At 40.9% G+C, this 27,683-nt stretch overlaps 1 protein-coding gene across 8 annotated transcripts in view; it reads left to right on the top strand.

Moving 5' to 3' along the window:
- The window catches only part of NMS (neuromedin S), a 52,088-nt gene extending 32,962 nt beyond the window's left edge, over positions 1–19,126 (top strand). For 2 of the 8 annotated variants that reach the window (XM_041754238.1, XM_041754237.1), the window contains 10 exons: positions 5,233–5,579; positions 8,204–8,259; positions 8,562–8,600; positions 12,024–12,047; positions 12,140–12,193; positions 14,285–14,362; positions 16,313–16,348; positions 16,955–16,996; positions 18,052–18,101; positions 19,018–19,126. In XM_041754238.1, coding sequence (XP_041610172.1) covers positions 5,504–5,579; positions 8,204–8,259; positions 8,562–8,600; positions 12,024–12,047; positions 12,140–12,193; positions 14,285–14,362; positions 16,313–16,348; positions 16,955–16,996; positions 18,052–18,090 — 444 coding nt within the window. In that variant the 5' untranslated portion in view covers positions 5,233–5,503 and the 3' untranslated portion in view covers positions 18,091–18,101; positions 19,018–19,126. The remainder of the gene's footprint in view (positions 1–5,232; positions 5,580–8,203; positions 8,260–8,561; positions 8,601–12,023; positions 12,048–12,139; positions 12,194–14,284; positions 14,363–16,312; positions 16,349–16,954; positions 16,997–18,051; positions 18,102–19,017) is intronic. The other 6 variants (XM_041754239.1, XM_041754241.1, XM_041754240.1 and 3 more) reach the window with 6 other exon arrangements.
- Positions 19,127–27,683: the final 8,557 nt, after the last annotated feature.

Genomic DNA, 27,683 nt, shown 5'->3' with positions numbered 1-27,683 from the left:
TAAGATTTAATTTTACTTATACAGGTAATTTACAATCAGCCAATGGGATCATTAAAAAGTATAGATAACGTAAAAGGTTTTTATGACCCCCTCACAATCTTGTTTCTCTAGAACCACTGCTATTTGTGTGTTTGTGTCATATCCCAACCCTTTTTCTTTGCATTACCTACATATGCACTCATAGAATTGCGTCTGCTATTTTGAAAAAAATTATCCTGAAGTGGAAATCTGTAGATTGCAAAATTGGCTGTATACTTTTCAGCTACTTTTATTGAAAGAGGGAGTTTATTTTCCCACCCCTTGATTCCAGCTTGCCTTGTGACTTGCTTTGACTGTTCTAATGCAGAAGGGATGTTGTGCCAGTCCCAAACCTAGAGGCCTCATCGCTTTTACTCTCACTGCCCTGGAACTTTGAAACCAGCATGGGAACAATTCTGGACTAGCCATCTGGAGACTGAGACCACATGGAAAGAGGTCCCAGGCACCCCAGTCTATTTACCAGATGAATGTAAATGTGTAAGTGATTAGTTGAGCCCAGCCCAAACCATAAGAATCACCCAGTTGAGTCCAGCCTGAATTACTGACCTGCATTTTAAGTTAAATAAATGGTTGTTTTTAAACAACTAAGTGTGAGGATGGGTTTTATTATGAGCAGAAGCAAACTGATACTAGACCATATAGTACGTAATTCTATAACTTTTTTTCTTTACGTTACAAAGAATTTGACTTGTCAATACATAAAGATCCATCTTCTTCTTTTTAAGAGTTGTATACATTTCTATATTATGGATAATCTACAGTTTAATATTTTCTCAGTCAGACATTTAGGTTGTGCCTGCCTACCTCCTTCCTTCTCTCTGTCCCCCCATTTTTTTTCTATATTTTAAGCATCTCTATAGTTGTTTTATACTTACCTTACTCTGCCTTTTCTCTGCTAATATTGGTTATCTTTTTCATAGACATTTTTAAAAATATAATAAAATGTATCAGTCTTTTTCTTAATGGCCTCCCTACTCTAAATTTTGCTCAAGAGCAATTTTCCAATCAAATATATACTCTATTTCTTTCTAATACAGAATTTTATGTGAGTGTCTATGTGTATATGTGGGTGTGTTAGGCTTAATTCATGAATCTTCTGAAATTCATTTGAATTTATAGTGTGAAATAGGGGATTTTTTTGTCAACTGGATAGCCAATTGTTCTAAATGCCATTTAGAGTAGTTCATCATTTTGCATTGATTTGAAATACCACCTTTACGTTGTATGTAAATAATCTGCTTCAAGACTCTATTCCATTAATCTATTTATTTGCCTGTTGCCAGATCAGTAGCAAAATTACTACTACAATGTAACAATTACTGCTGCCTTCTAGTAGTTTTGACATTGGCAAAATATCTTTCTTTTTTTCAAAAATGTCTTGAATATTCTTCAATATTCTCTCAAAATAATTTCAGAATCAGCTTTAAAATTCCATGAAAAAAGTCATTTCAGAATTTTAATAAGGCTGACATTAACTTTATAATCTGCCATCCATTGAACTTTTAACAAACGCTGACTCCTGTTGTCAGTGATCATGATATGCCTTTCCTGTTTTTTTTTAAAGATTTAATGTATTTATTTGAGAGAGACAGACTGAGAGGGAGCACAAGAAGGAGGAGAGGCAGAGGGAGAAGGTGAAGCAGACTCCCTGCTGAGCAGGGAGCCCAACACGGGGCTCAGTCTCAGGACTTTGAGATCATGACCTGAGCTGAAGGCAGACACTTAACTGACTGAGCCACCCAGGCACCCCATGATATGCCTTTTCCCTTATTCATATATTTCTTATGTCCTTCAGTAATGTTTTACAGTTTTCTTTTTTAATATATTGCATACTTATTATTTGGTTTAGTCCTCAGAATGACATTTTTTAAAGCCATTTACATTTTAAAATACATTTTAAATTTTATTTTTGCTCATGTTTGAGAAAATTATTCCTGAAAATTTTCTTTAAATTTTAGCATTTTGGTAAGCTGAATTATAATAATTTGTCATTTGATTCCTTTGGATTTTCTGGGTAGATAATCATATCATTTAAAACCATGAGAGTTTTGGGGCTCCTTGGTGGCTCAGTGGTTGAGCACCTGCCTTTGGCTCAGGTGGTAATCCTAGAGGTACCAGGGTTGAGTACCACATCAGGTTCCGTACTCAGGGGGGAACATATTTCTCCTTCTGTCTATGTCTCTGTCTCTCTCTCTCTCTGTGTCTCTCAAGAATAAATAAATAAAATCTTAAAAAAAAAAACCCATGAGACTTTAACTTTTATTTTACCTTTAATTTCATTATTTTACTTCTTCTTCTTTTTTTTTTTTTCCTGGTACTGAATTGGCTAAAACCCCCTGTGTGTTCGTATTCGTCAGCTCAGGCTATCATAACTGAAGACTACAGTCTGGGTGGCTTAAACAACAAAAATGTATTTTCTCACAGTTTGGAGTCTGGAAGTCCAAGATGAAGGTGCCAAAAAGATCATTTCCAATGGGACCTCATTCGTCAACTTGCAGGCAGTGACTTCTCACTGTGTCCTCTCCTGGCCCTTTCTTTGTGTGCACTAAGAGAGAGAGTTCTGGTGTCACTTCCTTTTCTTCTAAAGCTACCGGCCCTCAAAGATTAGGCCTCTATCCTTATGCTTCATTTAACCTTAATTATCTCCTTAAAGGCCAAATCTCCAAATATAGTTACACAGGGGATCAGGGCTTCAACATATTTCATTTCTGGGATATCAACATAATCGCATTTCTGCATTAGCATTAAAAACTATTATTTTGGGATCCCTGGGTGGCGCAGCGGTTTGGCGCCTGCCTTTGGCCCAGGGCGCGATCCTGGAGACCCGGGATCGAATCCCACATCGGGCTCCCGGTGCATGGAGCCTGCTTCTCCCTCTGCCTGTGTCTCTGCCTCTCTCTCTCTCTCTCTCTCTCTCTCTCTCTCTCTGTGACTATCATAAAATAAAAAAATAAAATAAAATTTAAAAAAACTATTATTTTAGGGGCAACTGGCTGGCTAAGTTGGTAAGGCATGTAACTTGATCTTGGGGTTGTGAGTTAAGCCCCACGTTGGATGTAAAGGTCACTTAGAAATAAAATTGTTGAAAAAAATAATGGTTTCAAAAATGTTTTATTTTCTGTTCTGAATATCTGAGAAATAATGAGTGTACAATGTACAGAAGAAGCAAAATCAATTTGGTAGAAATCAGAGTTATCACATAGGTTTACTTGAAAAATATGTTTGTACTTAGAGTACCTAGTTCATGGTAGAGAGAAACCAACTGTTTAAAAAATACCTATTGATTGACAGTAGAACTGCCACAAACCTTTGCTATTATATGTGCGTTGTGTTTAAAATGTCCATAAATAAGGATGTTTAATACCATATAGATAGATGGTTTATGTTCAAAAAGCAATCATTCATTTTTTCCTAGTCGTTCCATAAAGACTTGGAGCTGGACAATGGGTGCATTTCAATAAAAAGGCATCATCTCTTCCTGCTGCCTGAAGACCTTAGATTATTCTTCCTGTACTAAAGTGGTACATACTGTAACAAATAGAAATCTCTATTTCTTGCTATCTCACGGAAGTAGACAAAATATTATGGCTATACAGTAGCTTATAATTCCCACCGTCTTATGACTTAGAATTTTTTAGCAAAATACATTTTAAGTCATAAATAGTCCATTCTGACCCACACCCACCCAAAATTATTCTTAAAACTTTCATTCATTGAAAACAATGATATAAGATGACTTAGATAAAGGATTAACCTGTTTTAAGCACATTATAAACATTCAGAAATTGTTAGTTACCTGCTAACCCTTAAGAGCAAAAATTAAAGATATGCATAATGAAAAAAGATATTTATTTGCTATATGCTTTATATAGGTTACACTTTCTGCAAGACAACAAACTTCATTCTTTCTCCTTCCTTCTATCCCATATCCAATCTCAAGTAGGCTCTTTAAAAATTTTTTATTATTGCAGTATAGTTGACATACTATTATATTAGTGTCAGGTGTATAACATAGTGATTTGACAACTTTATACCTTACACCATGTTCACCATGGTACCATCTGTCATCATATGACGTTACAATATTATTCACTATATTCCTTATGCTATACTTTTCATCCTGTGACTTATTTATTTTATAATTGGAAGTTTGTATTGTAAGATTAATTCTCTTTACCTGTTTCTACCATTCCTTCACCCTCCTCCCTTGTGGCAACCACCAGTTTGTTCTCTATATTTATGAATCTGTCTCTTTCTGGGTTTTATTATGGCTGTTGTTGTTTGCTTGCTTTTTTGTTTTATAGATTTCACGAATAAGTGAAATCATATGTTATTTGTCTTTGTCTGATTTATTTCACTTAGCATGATACCTTATTGTTAAAATATCAATACTATGCAAAGTGGTCTACAGATTGACTGACTTTCCTATCAAGGAGGATCTTTTTATTGGTGGGATGAGCACTGGTGTTATACTATATGTTGGCAAATGGAACTCCAATAAAAAAAATACCAAAAAAGGAGGATCTTTTTATAAAAAAATGAACACATTGACTAAAATTCCACACTTTTACAGACATGAATGGGCTCAGATACCCTTGAGTCTAAATCCCTGCTCTGTATTCTTTAAGGCTTGGTGACCTTGGCAAGTTCCTTATTCTCTCTCATCCTTGATTTTCCCGTTCACTAAATTGGGATAATAATACATTCCTTATGGGTTTTCTATGAGAACTACATGAAATAATCTATGTGAAATTCTAAGTAGGATCTCAGTAGATGAAACATTATTATCATAATTATTATTATTAAACATTGTCATATTTTCTTGCATTCTGATTTAATTTGAAATACTTGTTCATAGAAATGAGTCTGGAGAAAACTTAAGGAGTCTAATTTCCAACCATGATTTTTAAAAAATCTACTTGAACTTTTGAGTTTCTTGTAATATTATATTCAGGACTCCAAATTTTGTTCTTAGATGCACCAAAGGCTATAAAACATCTTTTGTTAATGGTGGAAAATAAACAGCTTCTTAGGAAATAAAACTTCGTCATGCAAGAGTATATAGATTTATGTCCAGTTCTTTGATTAAAAAAAAGAGAAAAAGCCTTTCTAGAGTTAGAAACGTTTCTCAAACCACTATAGAATAACCATTATGACTCTCTACTTTTCATTTTTATTGCTGGATTGAAAAAGATGACTGTCTACAATGCCTGCACCAGGAGGATATTATTCTACAAATAAGGGCCCAGCGTGACATTTATGAGAAAGCCAGGGTCCTTCTGTGCAAAACTGATTGGTGCTCAGCCAATGGGCTCCAGGGCATTGCAAATAAAACCACCTTCTCCACCGGGCCCATTCAGATGCAGGATAGTTTGTTGCTTCTGCCTGTGGAACTTTAGGAAATGCTCAACTCCTGTCCTAGCAAAATACATCTGTGGCCAGCTAAGTGAAACCAGCTTTGAAGATGAAACACCTTCTTCCTCAATTCCCTTCCATCTTGGCCATCTATTGCTTCTGCATGCTACAGATTCCCTCTTCAGGTAAGGGGACCCCTTCATCAGATCCCAACTAGCCTGAGCTCTAAGGAAGACTGAGACAGACCTTGATCCTTCACGGTGGTTCTGGTTTCTGGAGGGAGTCAAGCTATATCCCCTCACCTACCCTATTTACCCTTTTGAAATGGCTTCCCATTTGTCTCTAACCTTGAGAGGGTGGACAGAACCAGATGCCATAGCCTTTCACCAAAGGAGGCAACTTTCCCTTGTGGAACTCTCTTTAAACAGCTGCTGACTCAGGGCTGTCCTAAAGGTGTGCTTCTAAAACTGTGAGGGATGAGTTGGGGACCCCAATGTCTTAGTAATCTGTACTCCAGGAATTCTGCAGAGAGGAGAACAGAGGTGGTAAAACTGGGTTTTACAGACCCAAAGACTGAGGATTGAGGGGCAGTTGGAGAGGGAGCACACAAAGGAAAAAAAGGAATATTTTCATAGCTTTTCTGTAGTCTCCCAGGAGGGAGGATCCCAGACAAACCTGTGGACGCCCCAATCTTTTTGGGCTTGGGTGCTGTCCGAGGTGCTGACTGGATAGGGTTGTTGCTTTCCTAACTTCTGAGAACCAGTGCCTTTGCAGGGAACCAGGGGTGGGGTATGGGATCAGTAGTCAGAATGCATTACCCATTTCAAGGTAATTCACCAAATTATGCAAGGAAGCATGTGGTGGAAACTCTGATTGAAAACAGGGACTATTTCAAAATTTCAGATTTTTCCATTAGAATTTTGATTTAGGGAGTATAGAAAATCTTTGAAAGTATATTCAAACAGAAAATATATTTCAAACAGTATGTTTGTTTCGCTATGTTCCATAGTGTAATCACAAAACCTAGGCATTGCAGGGAACCTTGGAAGTCATCTCGTTTAATCTTTTATGGAGAGTAGGGAATCTATGATTTCTCTAATTACTTTCAGTGACACCCAACTCACTACCAGCCTAAGGGAGCCAGTAGCTTCCTCTTCTGGGCTCCAATAGAATCTGTTTGTATTATGTTTTGGGGAATTTATTATTATTTCCTATCCGTCTGTATATTTATATACACCTCCCTATTTCCTATTTGATTTTATGTTTCCTGAGGGTGGGTCCCTATGCTCTTTATTGTATTGTTTTGTTTTTTAAAGATTTTATTTATTTATTCATGAGACACACACACACACACACACACACACACACACACACACACACAGGCAGAGACACAGGCAGAGGGAGAAGCAGGCTCCATGCAGGGAGCCTGAGGTGGGACCGGATCTCGGGTCCCCAGGATCACGCCCTGGGCTGAAGGCGGCGCTAAACCGCTGAGCCCCACCCCCCCACCCCCGGGCTGCCCTATCATTGTACTGTTAACACAGAATCTCTCGAGAAATCCTTATAGGATTGGTTTAAATTACTTTGCATCTTTGAGTGTCTCCAATCAGCAAAAATTTCTTTACACTAAATTAAAATCTGATCACATGTGCCTTCTAACTATTAGCCCTAGTTCTATCCTTTGGGAATACAGAATAAGATTAATATCTCTTATGATAGTTCCCAAAATAATTGAAGGCAGTTAGCATACACTTCTTAATTTTCCTTTTTGCCAAAGAAAACTATTCTGTTTCTCTAACTCTACCACATATTCTATCATTCTAGTAGGATTACTACTCAGGGCTTGGACACTATTTCTATAAAGCACAAGATTGTCCTAGCTTTTCTCGGCTCATACAGAGGTTACAGGAAGCAAAATATCACTCAATATTTTAAAAATATATATATATTACTTTTGAGCCAGATATTCCCTGTCCCACATTTTAAAAATCTAAGTTCAGGGATGCCTGGGTGGCTCAGCAGTTGAGTGTCTGCCTTTGGCTAGGGCGTGATCCTGGGGTCTGGGGATTCAGTCCCACATCGGGCTCCCTGGGAGGAGCTTGCGTCTCCCTCTGCCTATGTCTCTGTGTCTCTCTGTGTCTCTCATGAATACATAAATAAAATCTTAAAAATAAAATAAAAAAAATAAAATAAAAATAAAATAAATCATAAAAATAAAATCTTAGTAAAAAATCTAAGTTCAGGGTTTTACATTAATCCCATTTAACTTCATCTATCCAATTGATTCCTTCAATTGCCATATTAGCTATCCTCCCAAGTGTTGTATCACACACAAATGAGATGCAGATTTCATTTAGACCAGATAAAGGTTAATTTGGCATAGGGTGCAGCTGCGTGCTGGCAACAACCTTGCCCAGAACCTACTCCTATAGAGACGAGCATCTGTATTGCTCAAAAGTTCCAAGAGTAATTCTGATGTACATACTTTCTTGACAACATTTCCTGATATTCTATTTTCTTAAGTTCCATCAAAATACACATTATGTCATCACCTAGATATCTTTTCCCTCTTTCTTAGTTACTCTTACAATGGTCACTCCTGAATAAAGAAACACTCTGTTTTTAATTAATTTTGGTACAAATCTCACATTTACTGTTAGTAGGCAGAAGTGTGTTTTCTTTGTAAATCCTTTTTAAAAAAAACTGTATTTCTAGAATCTTTGTATGTTTTTCATGGTAAAGATTTAAAAGTCAATGCTATGACCTTTATTTCCCCTCTAATTAATATTTTTATGATTTCTCACAATAGGATCTCCTCGACCTCTAGCTGATCCCCCAGATGGCTTGGATATCATGCAGCTTGAGGTACGCTGCTGTTCAGTAATGTGAGATTTTTATTTAGTCTTGGCCTTGAAAATATCATGTGGATAGTGTTCACTTGAAACTATTTTAAGATCAGATTCTTGGCTGCAGCAGGAACTCATGTTGCCATTTTCATGGCCTCATTTAAAGCATCACGAGAGTTGTGTTGAAATTCACTGCCACTGTGTGAGAAGATAATGGAAGGTTCATAAATGGGACAACTTTAGTATTTTACATATGTTTTAATAGATTGCTATTGACTAATTTGTACCGATCTTTGATTCATTGTTCATATTTTTCTTTAGCGACTGGCATATTGGGCCACTCTTTCTAAGCAACCTAAGGTAAAAAAATATATATACATATAATAATTCATTTATTTTTATTTTTTTAAAGATTTATTTATTTATTTGAGAGAGAGAGAGAGAGAGTAAGCACAGCAGGGGGAGGGGCAGAGGGAGAAAATCTCAAGTAGACTCCTGGCTGAGTCTGACATGCAGCTCAATATCACAATTCTAGGATCATGACTTGAACTGAAATCAAGAGTGGGGCACTTGGTTGCAGAAGGGAAGGAGTGTGGGGACATGGGGTGACTGGGTGACAGGCACTAAGGAGGGCACTTGATGGGGATGAGCACTGAGTGTTATATGTTAGCAAATTGAATTTAAATTTAAAAAAGGGGAAAAAAAGAGTGGGGCACTTAACTGACTGAGCCACCCAGGCACCCCCATATAAGAATTCTTTTAATTATAACAATGCACATGGTTATACCATAATTGATATCTGTAACAAGCACACTTTTTTGCCACCTGCAGGAGAAATCTGTGTATATGGTTAAGCACATGGTAAGAAGGTAGTTGTAGGAAATAACAAGTGAATCTCTCAAAATAAAATACCATGGAATATTGGTCATTCATGTATATTCTTACAATTATAATAATATATATGTATTATATATATGTAATTATAATTACATTAATTATGTATGTTATGAGATATCATGACATATGTTACACATTGATATAGTATGATATGATAATTCTTCAAAACAATAGATCTCAGGTGAAGAACCTAACAGTGATAGTCACCACAACGGATATGTTTCAGTGGATACAAAGTAAATATTGATTCAATCAAAAGTGCAGGATGGTGGTGTTAGGGTGGAGCCCATGATTCTAAAGCATAAACTGAATGTTTTCACCTTGAACCATATCTTTTCTTCCTCCTTCCCCTCCCCCAAGCCACAGCATACCTCATCTTGGTGAACTTCTTATTATTCTCCTAATACCCAGACTCATATCTGCACAGGTTTTTCCTCAGCCAAAAATGCCTTTGCAGCTCAGATTCTAAAACCTGGGTTCAAAACCTAATCTACTTAACTTTGGCAAAATTCTTAATCTCTCTATGTCTGTTTCCTCATCTGTAATATGGGAATAATAGTTATACTAGCCTCATAATGTTGTTGTGAAGATTGAGTGCTTGAATCTTTGAAGGGTTTTCAACAGTGTCTAGAACACAGTAAATGACAGCACCTAAGTGCCACCTGCTAGCATTGTCCCTGATGCAACTAATGGCCATTATTGAAAACTCAAACATTACTTTCTCTCTTTTATTTTTTAAAATTTATTTGAGAGAGAGCAAGAGAGCACAAGCAGGGGAGTGGCAGAGGAAAAGGGAGAAGCACACTGCCTGCTGAGTGGGAAGCCCAATATGGGGTTCAATCTCAGGACCCTGGGATCATGACCTGAGTCAAAGGTAGACCCTTAACAGACTGAGCCGTACAGGTGCCACTGCTTTCTCTCTTAAACTTCATAAATATATCATGCCTATTTCTCCTTATTTTCAGTTTATCCTTATGCACATGTTTGAAGACAATTGCCATTTCTTATCTTTAGAACTAATCTTTACAGCCTTGCTATCCAGAGCAAAAATTCAGGGTGAAAATCCAAAGTTTTCCATTTCCTTGCCACTGTTTCTTCACTTCACACAGAATGGGCTTCTCTATCCCTCACATAAAGGCTGTAGGGATGTCCCCTACATAGGCAGAAGTGGAAGTGTGGCTGTCACATGTGCTACCTATAGCCTTAAATTGGTTTGTGGGCTTCCCCAAGTGCAAAGGCCCACCTGGAATGAATTTCCATCCACTTCCTCCACTTTCCCAAAGCTGATCCTTTCATCATTTCCAGTCGTAGAACAGCAAGAGATTATTCAGTGAACAAAACTCTCAATATCTTAAATCTATTAATAGAGACACTGTAGCTCTTCCTGGTCTTGCTGCTGCATTAATAAAGGACCTTTGGCATGTCACTCCCTCTCCTGGGGCTCTGGTTCCCTCAACTATCTCATGTCCAGATGATCTACCTGGGTTCTAAGTCCTCTTCCAGTTCTGGTCTCCAGAAAAGCCAGATCTGGGTCTCTGCGGGACTTTCGTCTTTAAGCATTTCAGAAAGCAGAGTTACATCCTACAAATAATGACTCCTGCAGAAAGTCTTCTTGTTTTGTGCTTCTGGTGGGATCAGAAGTTCATACAGGAAAGGGGACAATGAATTCTTGGGAACACAGTTCTACTATTCATCCCTTCAAACAAATATATCTACTGAGAGCACACCACGTGTTAGGTGCTAAATGTGCAATGGTGATCAAAACAGAGAAAACTACTTGCTCTCATGAAACTGAAGTTCTAGTTGGGGACATAAATAATAAATTAGATAGTCAAGAACATTTTGAAATACATTTTTTTTCTGTAAAAAGTTCTAGTTGGGGACATAAATAATAAATTAGACAGTTAAGTACATTTGGAAATACATTTTTTTTTCTGTAAAAAGAAAAAATTGAAGCAAGGAAGGTGCAGATGAAATGTTGAGAGTGGTGTTTGAGCACCAGGAAAAGCATCTTCATATTTCTCGTTGTTTTTTGGCTTGAAACCTAACAGCATTAAGCTGATTAGTGTGGTACACAAAAACAATTATTTGACTAATTAGTGTCCAGAAAACACACATACACTCACACATACATAACGAGTGGGGTATGTGTGCATGTGTGTGTATGTAGAATACATAAGTATGGGTGGCTTCCCATGCAGAAACCCTTCACAGTTGGTAGGATGATGTAATTGTGTCAACAGCAACAAATTATAAGTGTTATTAACAACTTTCATTTCTGTCTCGATTGAAGTTTGAGCCGATTCAAAGAGGTTTCAAGGTGATTGAGATGAGAATGATCAATCTTAGCCAGATCAGCATATTTAAAATATTCACAGTAATCATCTTAAGCAATACAAAATGCACACATAGAAACCTGATTTATTGTTTTGTAAGACATCTTCTTCACAGCAAGATATCGGAGTAGAATATGCTTAGTATACAACTAAGCCTGTCATTCATGCAAGGATTTAGAAATGAAAAGTTGGACTTTCTGCAAAAAGAGTGGAGATTTATGTAGAAAGCTTTTGGGGGAAAACGAGTTTGGTCAATTTGAATCAACTCTAAAAAACTGAATTCTAGAGTATATTCAGCAACAAATTAAAAATTGCAATCATTAATTTTATTCCAAGTCTTAGATGGTTATCTCGGGATGGATTAGGGTATTGCTTCTATGTACTACAGAATATGTTTTTCTCCCTAAGATTGGAAAGGTGAAACGAGAGTCAACCTTAAAATAATTATGTATTACTGGGAACTTGTTTTTTTTTGTAAGACCCTTCATCAACTATAGTTGCCTGCTCCAATTAAATTCCATGTATCTTACCCTCACAATTCTCTTTCTAGGATAATCAAGACATATACAAAAGGGTGAGTACTGCCTAGCGTGGTAACACAGGCATGCAACTTTCATGTTTATAGCAAGTGACACTTGTACTAAAATAAACTTTTTTATTATTCAGTTTTTATTTCACTACTCCAGAACTCAGGAGCCGACACATCCAGTTAAAAGTGGGGTCAGTACTTTACCATTCTCATCTTTCTGTAAAAGTGACTCTCCTCTGCTTGCCTTTTATCTTATCCAAATTAGTATGTGTAGATAAGTAGAAAAGCACGGGGCTTGCAGACGTTGTCTGTGTAATAGCTTTCTAAGGGCTTTTTCCTGGAGCTTCAGAGATTCTTCTTTCCCTGTCTGGGCTACGGCTGGTGGGAGGCTGAGAGATCGAAAAGGTTAGATAGTATATTATAGAAAAGGAAAAAATAAGTGAGGAGAGTTTTTTATTATGCACTTTAACCGATGTTTGAAAAAGACCTGATAAAACTGAGCTCAATTTACATTTATTATACTACCTTTTTAAATTAAATTTAATTTTTTAAAGATTTTATTTATTCATGAGAGACACAGAGAGAGAGTCAGAGACACAGGCAGAGGGAGAAGCAGGCTCCTCCCCAGACCCAGGATCACACTCTGAGCTGAAGGCAGATGTTTAACCACTGAGCCACCCAGGCATCCCTCCTTTTTTATTTTAAGAAGAGTTTTGTGAAACATAAAGTGCTGTGTCCTTAGTAGTGATCCATAGAGGAGCACCTTCTATAACCATCACTATGTATATGTGCTAAGGAGATAACATGCATCACCCCTAACTTTGTTATTTTAAACTTGAAATACCCTCAGAAGCAGGTTGTGTAAGTGAATTTCTGCAGGGTATGATTTGAGGAATATTAGGAAGGTCAGAGTATAAAATTTTTAATTCAGTGGCTCTGTTACAGTAACTGAAATTCTACCATTAGTAAGTCATTTATATAATCAAGGCTTTTCAAGTCTTCAAGAACATCCTTTTAAAGAAAAAATAGTAAAAAAAAAAAAAAAAAGAAAAGAAAAGAAAAAATAGTGAAGTGTTTTTTTTCCCTAAGAGGTAAAAACTCATCAGTAGCATAGATTTAGGAATGAGGATCAGGTGAGGATGGGGATAGTATCAGGAAGGCAAGGGGCTTTTAATTGTTTGTCTCTTTTTTCCTCAGTTTCCCTCTTTGGCATCAACTTGTCTTCTATGTCACTCACTCGTTCTTCCACCTTGTTAACCCTCGTCGTTAGGACTTCTAGTTTGGATTGCATCTCATTCAACTGATTTTTGATTTCTGCCTGATTAGATCTAAATTCTGCAGTCATGAAGTCTCTTGAGTCCTTTATGGTTTTTTCTAGAGCCACCAGTAGCTGTATAATAGTGCTTCTGAATTGGCTTTCTGACATTGAATTGTAATCCAGATTTTGTAACTCTGTGGGAGAGAGGACTGTTTCTGATTCTTTCTTTTGAGGTGAGGTTTTCCTTCTAGTCATTTTGCTCAGTGCAGAGTGGCCAAAAACAAGTTGTATTGGGAAAAGGAGAAAAAGAGAGGAGAGAAAGAAGGAAAGAAAAGAGAAAAAGAAAAAAGAAAAAAGGAAGAAAAAAAAAGAAGAAAAAGAGAAAGAAAAAGAAAGAAAGGGAAAAAAAGGGGGGTGGGGGAAGCAAACAGAAATCAAAAAGCAAAAAAAAAAAAAAAAAGAAAAGAAACACGGGGGAGTATCTTGTTTCTGTATACTTTAAGTCCCTTGACTTTCCCTGGAACTGGTCCGTCTAGCTGGTCTTCTGGGGGAGGGGCCTGTTGTGCTGATTTTCAGGTGTTAGCACTTGGGGGAATATCAAATTTTCAGGTGTTAGCACTTGCAGGAATATCAAATGCACTAGGAAGTGGGGATTAAGGTGCTGTCCTTCCACCTCCCCCCGCCAAGACTAGGAGAGCACACTTGGGGCGCAAAAGGATCTGCGTGGGCTTGCTTCTTTGGGACAGTGCACTCCTCCCCAGAAGGACAGAACGCTTGGGGATAAGGCACATAAAAGTCTGATTTACCCTAAGGGAATACTTGTAAGTGTTGTGTAGGAATTTTAACCTGCTGTAAGGGCAAGCAGTTCTTTATTGAAAACACAAAATTTCAAGCCTAGGTGTGGATGTGAATTTTATCCGGGGTACTAAACCCATCTGTAAGGGAGGGCGTGGAGAGGACAGGTAGCCTGGGCTGCGTCCTGGCGAGGCCAGCCTCCGACCCCCCCCCCCCCCATCTGTTGCAGTTCCCTCCTGTGCACCCCTTGATGCGCCTGGCCGCGCAGCTCGCCAACCGCAGGATGAGAAGATTTCTGCAACCGCCCGTAGGTGTTCTCCTCCCTTAACCGCGGTGACTGCAGGTGGTCTCTGGGGGGCAGGGAGCAGGGGAGCGGGAAAGGGAGGGCTGACTTGCAGGCTCTCTTTGAATCTCAGCCTCCACCTTGGGAAGGAGAACAGGCCTTACCTTATGCCACAGTCCCCTACCCTGAACCCCACAGAATGGCTGCAGGGCCCGGGGAGCCCCCTTAGGGCAGAGATGGCCTCTTCTCTTCCGCTCTCATCTTCCAAGTTTCCTGACACTTTCCCTGACCCTTCCTCTTCCGATGGACATTTGCCTTGGTGACCCCCTGGGCTTCCCCTTGTGGCTCCGCCTGGCCTTTTGTCCTATCTCAGAACTTTATTTCTTTAAAAATAGCTTTTTTTGTTTGTTTGGTTGGTTGGTTGGTTTGGTTTGGTTTGAAGCTTTGAAATTACCAGCTTCAGTAATAGGTATAGTTGTTCAAAATCCTAATTGAAGTTTTATTACATGGTAGCCAAAATAAAAGAATAATGTTGTGCCCAAGATTGCGAATCCGAGAAACCACCAAGGAGCCGACACCGGTGCAAGCGCACGAGGGTTTATTTGCAAGCTGGAGTTTGGGTCCAAGTATACCTGACACAGAGGAGCAGGGACTTGGACCCTGAAGTGGGTTACAGCTGGGTTTTTTAATGGGCTGGTCTAGGGGATTTTCAGAAGAGGTGGAGGAATTTCTCAAGTTCTGTTTACTATTCTGATATGGGGCTTTCAAGGGCATTGAGCTCTGTTCTCATTCTAATATGGGACTTTCTACCATGGGCATGGGCTCTGTTGTCTTTCTGATATGGGATTCCCTGCCGAGGACATTCTGCAGTTTTTCTTTTTTTTTTCTTTCTTTCTTTTTTTTTTTCATTCTGCAGTTTTTCCTGTAAAGTTCAGCTCTTATTCCCAGGGCCCTAAGATGGCTGTACTTGTGCTAATGCTAAACTTGAGGGTGGAATGGCCTTAAATTCTCTCAGCCTCCACAATTACATGGTAGCCAAAATAAAAAAATAAAATAAAAAGAATATTCCTTTTGAATACTGAAACTCATCCCAGTTTGCCCCGGACTTTCCTGGTTTTAGCTCTGAAAAATCCCAAGACCCCTCAGGAAGCTGCTCAGTTCCTAGAAAGCAGGTGGGTCGTCGTAAGTGTAGACAGCAGTTTGTCTTGTCTGATTCACTGCACAGCCTTCCGGATTGAGTCCGATCTATTGTTATGCTAGACTCATAAGCAAAGACAAGCTGGAGAAGCTGCCATGGCTTATCCTTGGATGGGGGTCAATTTCAAGGTGATACTGTTGGGAAGAACAAGCCGATTTAACCTTGTCTTGGACATAAATGGTACCTCAATCAAGAAAACACGGCTGCCTTCCTGAACAGGAGATTATAATCGGCTACGTGGTTAGCCCTTCCCCTGAACTACTTTTTTGCTCCTGATTTCTGGCTACCTGAGGATGGAGCTGTGGAGGCTGAAAAAAGTAAGGCCATTCCACCTCAAGTTTAGCATTAGCACAAGTACAGCCATCTTAGGCCCCTGTGAATAAGAGCTGAACTTTATAGGAAAAACTGCAGAATGTCCTTGACAGGGAATCCCATATCAGATCTTAAGAAAGCCCCCCCCGTTTCCCCCATATTGGAATGAGAAAAAAAATTCCTCTACCTCTTCTGAAAATCCCCTAGACCAGCCCATAAAAAACCGAGCTGTAACCCACTTGGGGGTCCAAGCCCCTGCTCTTCTGTGTGGAGTATACTTGGACCCAAGCTCAAGCTTGTAAATAACCCCTCGTGTACTTGCATCGGTGTCGACTCCTTTGTGGTTTCTCGGATTCTCAATCTTGGGCACAACAGAGCCAAGGAGGTACAGGGTCACAGCCTAATGACTGCAACCCTGGGGGGTGTGGTTCCTGTTAAATAACCTGCACCTCATTCCCTCACAGGATTCGAGGACTGCTGCAGTGGATTTCACCAAGAAGGTGTGTAAGCCCTTTCGAGAACCCACACCTCCTGAAGATCTGCAGGAGAAGCCTAGGAAGTGCTTGGAGCTGGGCAATCTTGTAGCCCCTCTAGATCACTTCTGGAAAGAACTGGTCCCACAATATTGCCCCTGAAAATCGGAGGCCGAGAGTTTAATTTCAGGTTTTTCTGAGCTTGTTCCGAGGCAGAAAGGAATCATGGGGCAATGCTGCTGGCTGACTATATTTCATCTCCAGTCTTGTAGATGAGTCACCTGGAACCATCTGTTCCTGAGGATTTGCTTTATGTGGCTCAGGGGCCTGCATGCCAGTTGTACAAACTTGGGGAGAGGTAAACTGCAAGTGGCACAACCCCATCCATATACCAGTTCTTCTCCATGTTGACCATGAATCATAGATACCTGGGGACTTGGTTAAAATTCAGATGGCTGGGCCCCAGCTCCAGATAGCTGGTAGAGACCTGAGGATTTCCATTTCTAACAAAGTCTCAGGTGTCATTGATGCTTTTGGTCTGGGGACCACACTTTGAAAACTGTTGTCATAGGCATTTTCAGAAGACCTTAGGCACAAAGTGGTTGCATAATGGTTTGTGTTTTTATGTTGTAGGATCACACTGCCACCTGGGGACGACCATTTTTCCTTTTCAAGGTATAGCATTTCTTTTTCTCTGTTTTTAACTCGGACTCCCTCCTGCCACCCAATTATGGATTCCTGCAGAATGAGCACAGCCCAGCACCCTATGGCAAGCTAGTGAATAATTATGGGGACTCTCTCACCCTTTCCTTAGGAGAGACCTTCAAAGTCTCCTCCTATAAACTTGATGTTTAGAAAAGAAAAGGTACAGAAAGACATAGGCTGAGAGAACCAGGGCTCCGGGAGCATGGGTAGGAGGTGGGAGTGCTGCTGATGGACAGACATGGGAGCCAACCAGAATTGGGGTCTGTGTCCCTGTGTCCAGGTTCCGTGCTCCCAAATAGCATAGGCACTGTTCTCTCCTTCCCTGGGGTCCCAGAGCCCCTTGCGAAGGTCACAGAGTCAGAAACTGTCTTAGTTTGTGGTCTGCCACTCACTAGCTCTGCTTCTTCCCCTAGATCCTCAAGTGTTTGCATCAAAAAAATCGGACTCTGAATCAGACAGATTCATGCCCCTCAAACTGTACTCTGTGGGTCACTGGTGCCAAGAGGTTACTCTGCAAAGATCAGACAAGATGGGAAAACACTGCACCCAACACTCTCAAAAGTTTACAGCACATATCAGCATGCCCTGCAGGAAACAACCTGTTTTTCTCAGCTTTCTTATATAGTTCCCAACTTGTTTGACCATAGAGGCCCTGTATGACCTATTGGTGGTCATTCTCTAGAAGGTACTTTGAGGAACAATGGGTCTCCACAATGTCTTTAGGGTGAGAAGTCCTGTGATAAATGGTTTGAAGACCATTCTGCTACATAAATAGAGCCTGGAGTGGGGGAGCAGTGGGGTAGAGGACAGTGTCAGGGCTGTAGGAGCAGCAAGGGTCCTGGAGCACTGGCCTGGTAGCCCTGGGCTAGGGCTGACCAGGTGAACTCCCAGGGAGGCTGCTGACATTTCAGTTAGGAAAACGAAGTCTTAGGGTCAGTTGAGGAAGGATCCAAGGCCTGGAAACAGGTTCTAGGCAGTTTTGTCTCAGTATCTGTAAGCTGCTCCTTTTTTTTTTTCTCCCCCAGCCAAGGAATGGAAGAAACACTGAAGATAACACCCTGTAGGGAAGTCCAAGGTCAGCCCCATTGCTACTGTTCTCCTCCAAGTAAATGTTGTGTCTGACTTGGGGGGTGGTGAGAGGCAGCCAGAGGGGTGGCAGTTCAAAAAAGAGGGGAGCCACGTAGAACCTCTGAGGGTCCTCCACCCCCTCCCTCCCTTCCCTACTCTCCACACCACAGAGACCCCACTGCAGCCTGGTAGAAACAGGCTGTCCCAAGCACACAAGGCAGCCTTCGCCTCCGTGCTGGCCCTTTGCAGGTATGTTGTCTCTAGCAGTACCTGCGAGGCAGTGAGGGCCACATGTGGCCCAGCTGATCCTCGGGACTTCTCACCTGACCCTTCCAAGGAGGGTGAAGCCGCCCTAGCAGGCTTGGCAGGGGAAGGGGGGTACCTTATAGTGGGAACATCTCTGAGTACAGCAGACGTAGCCAGGCAAGGCTACTCCCTCCATTCTACAGTGAGCTGAGACCCAGAGTTTAAATCTCAGGAGATTCCTTGGTCTTCGGGCCCATGGAAGTGAAGTCCACGTACGAGGGCAGCTCTGGGCCTCCTCTGTCTCTCATGATGGTGTGGTCCTGGGGTCATTGAGGTGGCTGTCCTTTGGAGGTGTCCCAGCCTCCCTTCTGGAGCCTGATCTGACCTGCCAGGGCCTGGGCAGGCCAAGGGTGCCTGAGAAAGCTGTCCAGATGCTGCGAAACAGGACTCCCCAGGTGAAAGGAGAGGAAGAGGTTCCCTGAGGCCACAGCATTGACACAGACCGAATGGTCTAATTAGATGCTGCAAAAATGAATAAGTACCGATTTGGGGGCATTTGTGACTTATCAAATTGAGGAGTAATTTAAAAATATGCTGTACAATAACATGCCCATAGGCCTCGTCTTGATTCTGGTAATGATTTGATCCAAGCAGTGCATTTTTCTTCTCTTTTTCAGAGTTCTGTGGCAAAGAGAAACTGGATCAGATAAAGAAATCGAGCAATTATCTTGAACAAATGTCAACTTTCTTTCTGTGAACAATAAAAGATAATTCTCTTGCTCTATACTCACTAGAATATGCAATTGTATAAAAAATAAAGGAGCATGGACACAATATTTTCATTTCTTATTGGGAAGCTTTAGCGGAGGGATTAGATGTATTTTAAAAATAATACTCTCTATTTTTTTTTAATGTTCTGTGTTTGGGATTGTTTAAGCATACCCCAAATATCTTGTTATTATCAAGAATTGAGAGCTTGGGGCTAGGGATAGACTGTCTTCCTGTTCTGGCTCATCTTTTAGCTGGGGCACTGTGGGCTGGTCACTTCCCATCCCTGTGCCTTATTCTCCTCCACAGTAAAATGGGATTGGTAATAATAGTACCTTCACACAATTTTTGTGAGGACTGCAGAGACCACCTACGTAAAGGCTTAGCATGGTGGTACCTAGAGAGCATGCAATGGGTGTTGGCTCTAATTACACCTCAAAGATGATTCTCATGACACAAATAGTACCAGAACGACTTGCCCTAGACAGCTTCTTCTATCTTGCTGACCAGGGACTTGAGGTTACAGCACTAAGTTAACATATAACAATTCCAGACTTCTCAGGAAACCATGAGGCTTAGGCATTTTACTTTCTCAGGCTCCTCCTCTGTAAACAGTATTTGACTTCCAGACCTCCCAAGATCATTCAAAGGAGTAGATGATGCAGAAGATGGGCAGTGACACAAGGAGGGACCCTAGTGATACATGCAGCGAATCTAAGCTGCATTGAAACACTCTCCTTTTAAGCTTCTCATGAAATTTAAAAGTCCTCCTTTTAAAATATAATGTAGATGTCACATTTTAGGATTAGTTTTTATTTTTAGCATTTATAAGCTCTTGTAATAAGTCTCAAGCCTATTCTCTCAAATAAGATATTTTAAGACCCCTCAGTAGATCTTACCACACAGAGATAAGTCAAGCAAACCTGACTCCACATGACATTTTGCTGAGCACAGGCTGCAGAGGGATCAAGGCACTGGTCTGAGACCCTGCAGTAGGTAAGAAACAGGGCAGGTTTGGCCTCCTGGTGTATATCCCAGGTCCTGGGAGCACAGGGAGTGTGGACTTGACCTCACAGCTCCGTGACAGGGTGGGCAGAGCACAGTGTTCATGAACAATGTTCCAGTACAAGTCTGTAGGAACAGTCTCAACATTTTGAAGTGACCAAGGATGACTGTTTCCACCCCAAAGTCCTGGAATCCTCTTTGTTAAACCAGTGATTATCATTTCCACTCTAATGGAGGATCATACACTTGGCGTGGACCTGCGGCAGGCCAGTCTGCAGGACAATGGTTATGAGAGTGAGGGGTGGGCAAAGAGGGCCACTGCTTCTAAGGAACACTGTTTGAGCTAAAAGCTCTTCCTTTGCCAAGCCAGTCTCTGATGATGGGGAGGTAGAGACAGACTCTGAAATCTCAGACATCACCTCACTCCTTTCCCGTACAGCAATGACCAGTGATGCGCCACCAGTGCCAATAAATTCAGAGAGGAAAGCAGACTATGATTTACAGCTTCAGCTTCCACACTGTGACACCTGGTTCTCCCTACGTACAGTGCTGGGCTATTTTTAGCCTGGTGTCCTATGAGAAGGAGCCTTACATTATCACTCTAACCAGGTGTCACATCAAATAAGTCCGAGTCCTAGGCCCAATGTTGGTCTCTAGAGGGAGGCTGCCTGCCTTCATAACCCTCGTGGTCACTTTATAGGAAGAGGCCATGCCTCAGGCCATTGCCCAGGCCGCTGGGGGCCTCAGGAAGGTCAGAGGTCTGAGGCTAGCAGAACAGAACTTGAAAGGAACTCTCAGAACCTTAAAGGGGGCAGAGGCCTTGCTGATCATTCACCCCCACCTTCTTGTGGGCTTCAGAGGAAAGCAGCCCACAGAAGCCAAGTGACTTTCTCATGGCCACAAGGCTACTGGCAAGCATGTCCAGAACAGAACTCACATCTTTCAATTAAAGCCTAATTGCTTTTTTCACCCTAACTTTATTATCTCGTATCAGTTTTCTAGGATCGCCGTAACAAATTTTCTCAAGCTTATTGACTTCAAGCAATAGAAATGTATTCTTGGGGTGCTTGGGTGGCTCAGTAGGTTAAGCATCTGCCTTCAGCTCAGGTCATGATCTTGGGTCCTGGGATCAAGCCCTACATCAGTCTCCCTGCTCATTGGGGAGCCCGCTTCTTCATCTCCCCTCTGCCCATCCCTCCTAGGTGCTCTCTCTCTCTCATAAATAATAAATAAATAAATAAATAAATAAATAAATAAATAAATAAATAAATAAATAAATAAATAAAATATTTAAAATAAATGTATTCTCTTATAGTTCTGGAGGCCAAAGTCCAGAATAATGGTATCATTAGGGCCATGCTCCCTCTGAAGACCTTAGTGGAGAATCCTTCCCCACCTCTTCTCTCCTCTGGTTGGCTCCAGATATTTCTCCTGGTTGTACAGCATCACTCAATTCTCTACCTCTGTCCTCATGTGGCCTCTCCTCTTTGTCTAGTGCCTTTCTATTCTCTTTCAAAGATACTCTTTAAACACTGATATTGACACACACTTCCTTACTCTTTTTTCTCCAATCACATTTACATTACTTCTTTCCACTGCAATCTATATATCTCCCATATTATTTTGTCTGTCTGGTATGCATTATGGATGTTTTCTTCTGACTACCACCTTCCAGTTTGCTAAATCTCTATTCAGCTGTGTCTCTTATGTTATTAAAATGACCAGCTGAGTTCCTAATTTTGGTTATTATGTTTTTCACCTCCAGAATTTCTATTTGCTAATTTCATTATTTTCTAGCTTTCTAATTGAAATTCTCAATCTTACCATTTTTCTCCTTTAACATAGTAAGTATAGATATTTTTAGGGTCTTTCTGATGAGTAAATTGCTTAGATTCCCTTGATGTCTATTTCACTGTTTGTTATTTATCTCAATTTTTGCTTATTATTCACCCTACCTCTTAGTTCTTTGGGGCCCTAATGAAATAGCTGAGAGTTTTTCATGAGCTCCCCCATTGTACACTCAAGACTCCAGTTTTTGTCCCCTGGTCCTTAAAGGATGACAAAGACTGCTGCCCAGTTTTTCAGTTTCAAAGCTGCCCTTCTGAAACCTTCAGCAATTCATATAAGAAATACACTAGCCCCCAAGGCTTATTTGATCTTTCTGCGTTTACACCTTAATCAGATCTTGACCTTTTAATTCTTAACTGCCACATTATCTTCCCTGATACCCACTTACCAGAGAAAGTCTTCAAAGTCCGAGAGGACACAGATATGAGTGTTCATGTGGTTTCTTAAAGCAAAAGAGTTGGAAAGAACCCAGATGTCTATTAACAGGAGAAAAAATAAAAATTATAATATTCATATAGATGACATTTAGATAGCAACAAAAATGAATGAATCACTTGCATAAAGTTAGAAGAGTCTTAAAATCATGATGATGAGTGAAATAAGCAAGATGCTTTTTATAACAAGACAACATTTATGTAAGTTGAATACTATGGTGAGAACAAATACCAAATTTAGAAGACCAGTGATTCCTGAGGGTAGGAAGACTGGCACAAACCAGGAGGGCCACAGTGGGCTTCTATTGCATTGGTAATCTTTATGTTAGGTATTAATATTGTAAAAGGTAATAATCAGTAAATGAATTTATGTGGAAGCACAGAGAAGGAAGGGATTGTTTGGGTCCAGGAAAATCAAAGAGAGAGGTGGTTCTTGAATTGGTTCTTGAAGCATCTGTAGGATTTTTATAGATGGCAATGGAAAAGAGCATCCCTGATAGAAAGAATAACAAATAAAGATGGGAAAGTGAGAAGATTCAGGACATGTTCAAGGGACCACAAGTAGCAGGATGGTATCTTCCTGCTTTGGCATCCCAGCCCCCACACACATGTACGACCTTCCTGTTAAGCTAGATATCACTTGCTGAAACTAGGGTGAAGTGAGATTTCAAGCAACTGGGAGATCAGGCTATGGCTCATGTTGAGGTACTATGACAAGCCATAGTTGAGTTATATGGGTGGTGTGTATGGCCTGACAGCCAGACTGCCTGGGTTCAAATTCTACTTTTGCCTCTCACTTTTTGTGTAATCTTGGCCCATTATCTCACCATTCTGTGCCTGTTTCCTTACATTAATGTGATCACAATAATAGAACCTATCCTGTATGGTTGTTCTGAGTTTTTTGTTGTTGTTGTTGTTGTTGTTGTTCTGAGTATTAAATGAGTTAATACTTGTAAAGAATTTAGAACAGTGCTTGATATCTTATAGGAATTCTATTGGTATTTGTTATTTTCATTGTTATTACAGCATGAGTAAAGGAGATTGTCTGAGGCCTGATGCCAGGGAAGTCACCCTGACTGGGCTCTAAAACCTCTTTCTCTCTCCTACATTAAATTAGTGATTAGCCTTTGCGTATCCTATAGATTTCTCCTTTCTGAATTAAAAAAATATATATTATAACTGAACTCAGTTAAGGGCTCAGCTCTGTCATTGGCTATTCCCTGTGTAATGTCTTCTTACAATCTTGGATAATTTATTTAACTTCTCAAAGCCTTAGTTTATTCATCTGTAAAGTGGGACAAATAATAGAATCTACTATATAATAGTGTTATGATTAAACATAAGAATGAATGTAAGGTCTCAGTAAGTGTGGTGCACACACAATTTACAAACACATATCTACATACCAATGTTATATCATAGGTACTGTGCAATGAGTTTCCATTTATGGAGACCTGAGTTAGTTACATTTCCTGAATCTGTACTCTTTTGGGCTTTATGGTGGATATTTTACATTAATCTTCACAGTCCTAAAAAGTAGTGTATTAGTGAAATGCTAGTTACTGCCTCAGAAAAATCTTATATTCTTGCTGGCTTAATCCAGTAGAATTTCATTTACAACTCTTAGATAGTGCACTGCAAATGTTCCTTATTATTGGACTCTTCAGGTTTCTCTCCCATGATAGGTGCTGTCTAGAATGAGCGGAAGGGTCTCCAGGCCTATTCAGTGGGTGGATGGGGAAAGATAAGAGGCTCTCAGGAGGGAGGATTTTTATGGACCAGACCACTCCTTTTAGTAGAACTCTGTCATATGATCATGCCTGACTGGAAAGGAGACTGGAAATGTAACCTAGCTTAGTGGCCTAGAAGAAGGAGTGGCAGATTTGGCAAACAACTGGTTAGTTTCTGCTATAGTAAAAGCATTATCTTTAAGGCATGAGAAAACTGATACTCAGATATTAAATACTTGCCCAAGATCTTTCATTAAATGGCAGAATCAGAATTCAAACCCAGGTGTAACTGGCTTCAATATCTATAGCTCATGACTCACCGTTGCTGGCTGACTCACCATTGCCTCTCTGTCCCCCAGCATTAGCCCTTGGCTGGGTGCAGGAGTGGATGGCTTTAGGTTAGAGTGTTGAGTTGTACATGAAGTTACAAGCTATAATCACTGCTACCTCAGCCCTTGACTTGCTAGATAGAGATGATGTGCCTAGTGCAAGAATGGAGTGAAGCAAGAGTTCACTGCAGCCAAGTAATTCCAGGGCCATGTCTGATTAGGGGCTGAGGGAGGGATCTGGATGAACTGGGTGAGGTTGAGCAGGGACCTCCCTACCTCTGCTTGGGCTCTCAAGTTCTTTCCTAATTCAAGATGTTTAGACACTCTGGCTTTTTAAAGTATTTTTCTTGTGTATCTCAGTCCCTGTAAGAAACAGATGTGCCTGGTCCAAACAAATCCCTTCAGAGAGTTGGAAAAATTCCACTTCTGGACAATTTTATTTTTTGTTCAATTCTCTGATATCTTTGCTGACTCTTGGCATTTCAGTTTAATATTAAAGCCATCAATTTGCCTCAAGAGATTAAGTCACAATCAATAGAAACCTTGAAGGAGAAGGTAATAGGACTTACATTATTTATGTTCTTAGTCTTTGTCTTCCAGACATTGGCAAAATGGAACTTATGAAATTGCTGTAATAAAGCAGAGCCCAGGAGAAGAGGCTTTCAGTGCAAAGCAGCTACAGGGATGCTGGAGCACTGGGCAGTCGGCAGCAGACTATATGGCTGCAGACCCAGAAAGAGAGGTGGTCAAAGGGAAGCATTACCACTTGTTACCAGTTCCCAGGGAAAACTCACCATTGACGTCAAGCAGTGGAAGAAGTGTGAGGAACATTTGTGGGAAGAAAAGTCGCAGGAGAGTAGATTTGATGCTTGATTGGTGCTTAAGCAATGGATAGCCCTGTAAAATTTACTTTTTTTTTTTTAAATCAGGGGATAAGGACCACTCCCACTGAACTAGAAAACAAAGAGATCTTTGGGTATTGAGACTTATATTACTTAGAGTGAAAGACCCAACAATATTGTGATTTAAAGAACAAGTAAGGTTTTTTCCCAGCTAACAGTCCCAATGTGGATGACCCAGATCTGTGGAGCAGCTCTGTGCCATGAGCCATTCAGAGATACGGGGCCCGAAAATCACTGCCCCACTATACTGTGCATTGTCAGAGCTGAGTTGCCACCAGTCTGTGCTCCAGCTTGGTGAGGTGTTAAGGCCACTTCCCTCCCTTGGAGATAAATCAACAACAGGGCCACACTTGGGGGATGTAATCTGTACCTGGGTGGCCATGTTCCACTACAGCCCTGCTGCCTTAGAAGAAGAGAAGAAAGGTGCCTGGTGGGTCACTACAGACTAACACAGGACTCAATGTTGAGGAAGAAGAAGCAATTCTTTCAGCAAAGTACTAATGCTGTGATATGTGATGGGGAGGAGGATGTCAATAGTACAAAAGCCTGTCATGGGCTGGTAGAACATCTACCAGCAGGATCCAATGTGCTCTCTTCTCCACCTCATCTGAGTGGAATTTGATGAACTTGACAATTGTCTACCAAAATTGGAGGTCAAGGAGAATACATGGGATTCTGCAGACCAGACCACCCAATAGAGGAAAGAGAGAGGATGTAAAGGGGAAGGGTCAGTGACCCAGTGGCTACAAGAAGGGCTGGATGTATGTAGCTGCCCCAGAAGCAAAGTGAAGGCTGTGTTTGATGAAGAGATACCTGATGAGAGAAAGTAAGCTGGATGGTAAGGAGACTATTCCCCAACATTCCTGTGAATATTCTCTCAAAGGATGAGAAGGCATGACTGGAACCTGAAGTGAAAAACTGTTTGAAATCCTTCTTGATCCTGGGATGCCTGAGTAGCTCAGCAGTTGAGCCTCTGCCTTTGGCTCAGGTCATGATCCCAGGGTCCTAGGGTTGAGTCTTACATTGGGCTCCCTGCAGGGAGCCTGCTTCTCCCTCTGCCTATGTCTCTGCCTCTCTCTATGTGTCTCTCATGAATAAATAAATAAAATCCTAACAAAGAGAAATCCTTCTGGATCCTGAGTAGCTTGTTTAGGGATGGACCAATCTACTCTCTTCTACTGTGTTAGGGGTGGGAGGAACATTTGCAGGGCTATGCTTCTCCAGCTTAGTGAGAAGGTTCTCGACAGGGACTCTGTTGGCCCACACAAGGCAGATTTTCCTTGACATTCTCCTCTAGTAAGTTGTGCTTCACCCTTGAACCACTCATTACTCATAATCCTGACTCAATGTATCTATACCTAGAGTTCCTAATAAAAGCTCAACACACAGTAAGTGCTCAAGAATTGAATTTCTTCGAGACCTTATGGTCTGTTACCAAACAGGGGAAAGGCTTGTAACAATACAAATGGAGGGACTGCAGTTTAATGCAGTTGAGATCACTCCCAGGGATTCAGAGCCACCTCTGGCATCTGCCTGCATCAACCTCAGGACCTTGGACAGGGTATCTGATCTACGGAGGCCTTGAGCACCTGCCCAGGCCAGTCACCGTTAGCTGCTCATGACTGCATCAGTCATCAGGGTCCCTCAAAACAGCCCAACCCAATGGATCCATTCATTACCTACACACATGGTCACTGCACATGCTGCCAGCAGCTACAACTTCACAGAAGAGGAGACAAGCATCACACTGCCCTAGAATTTTCTCCCAGCCATCCTCACATTGCCGCTCTGTTCCCAGGGCCACTGCTCCCTCTGGGATCTTGGACCCTTACACCAGGATAAAAAGCCCTCTTTATCCAATCTCTTCCCGGAATTCTGTACCTCCACTTCGTTTCTCTTCCCTGAGGCTTCCTGGGCGGGGGGTGGGATGGGAGAGACTGCTCAGTGTCCAGCACCAGGTTTTCCAGGATGCCTCCAGGGGAGGTGCTCTTCACTACCTTAAGAATTCCAGACCAAAAATAATAATAATAATAAATAAATAAATTAATTAATTAATTAATTAATTAATTAGATTAAAAAAATAAAAAAGAATTCCAGACCAGTTGTCCTCCATCTTCCTCTAAAACTCAGGACTTCTTGGCAGCTCATTTCTTCTCAGCTCAGTCAGCCCTCCCCTCCTCAATTTTGTCATCTACAGACATCTTGGCTGCGTTTCTCTCTTCCCTCAAGGAATACTGGAATTTGTTCATGGTCTCCTTCCCCACCTCTTGTCCTGTGTCATCCTGATTGGCCTCAAAGCCCTGCAAACATCTGTCTGACACTCCAGA

Source organism: Vulpes lagopus, chromosome 5 (assembly GCF_018345385.1).
Source record: "Vulpes lagopus strain Blue_001 chromosome 5, ASM1834538v1, whole genome shotgun sequence".
Taxonomy (NCBI): Eukaryota; Metazoa; Chordata; class Mammalia; order Carnivora; family Canidae; genus Vulpes; species Vulpes lagopus.
Note: the sequence above shows the minus strand (reverse complement) of the source record. Positions and strands in the feature narration are given on the sequence as shown.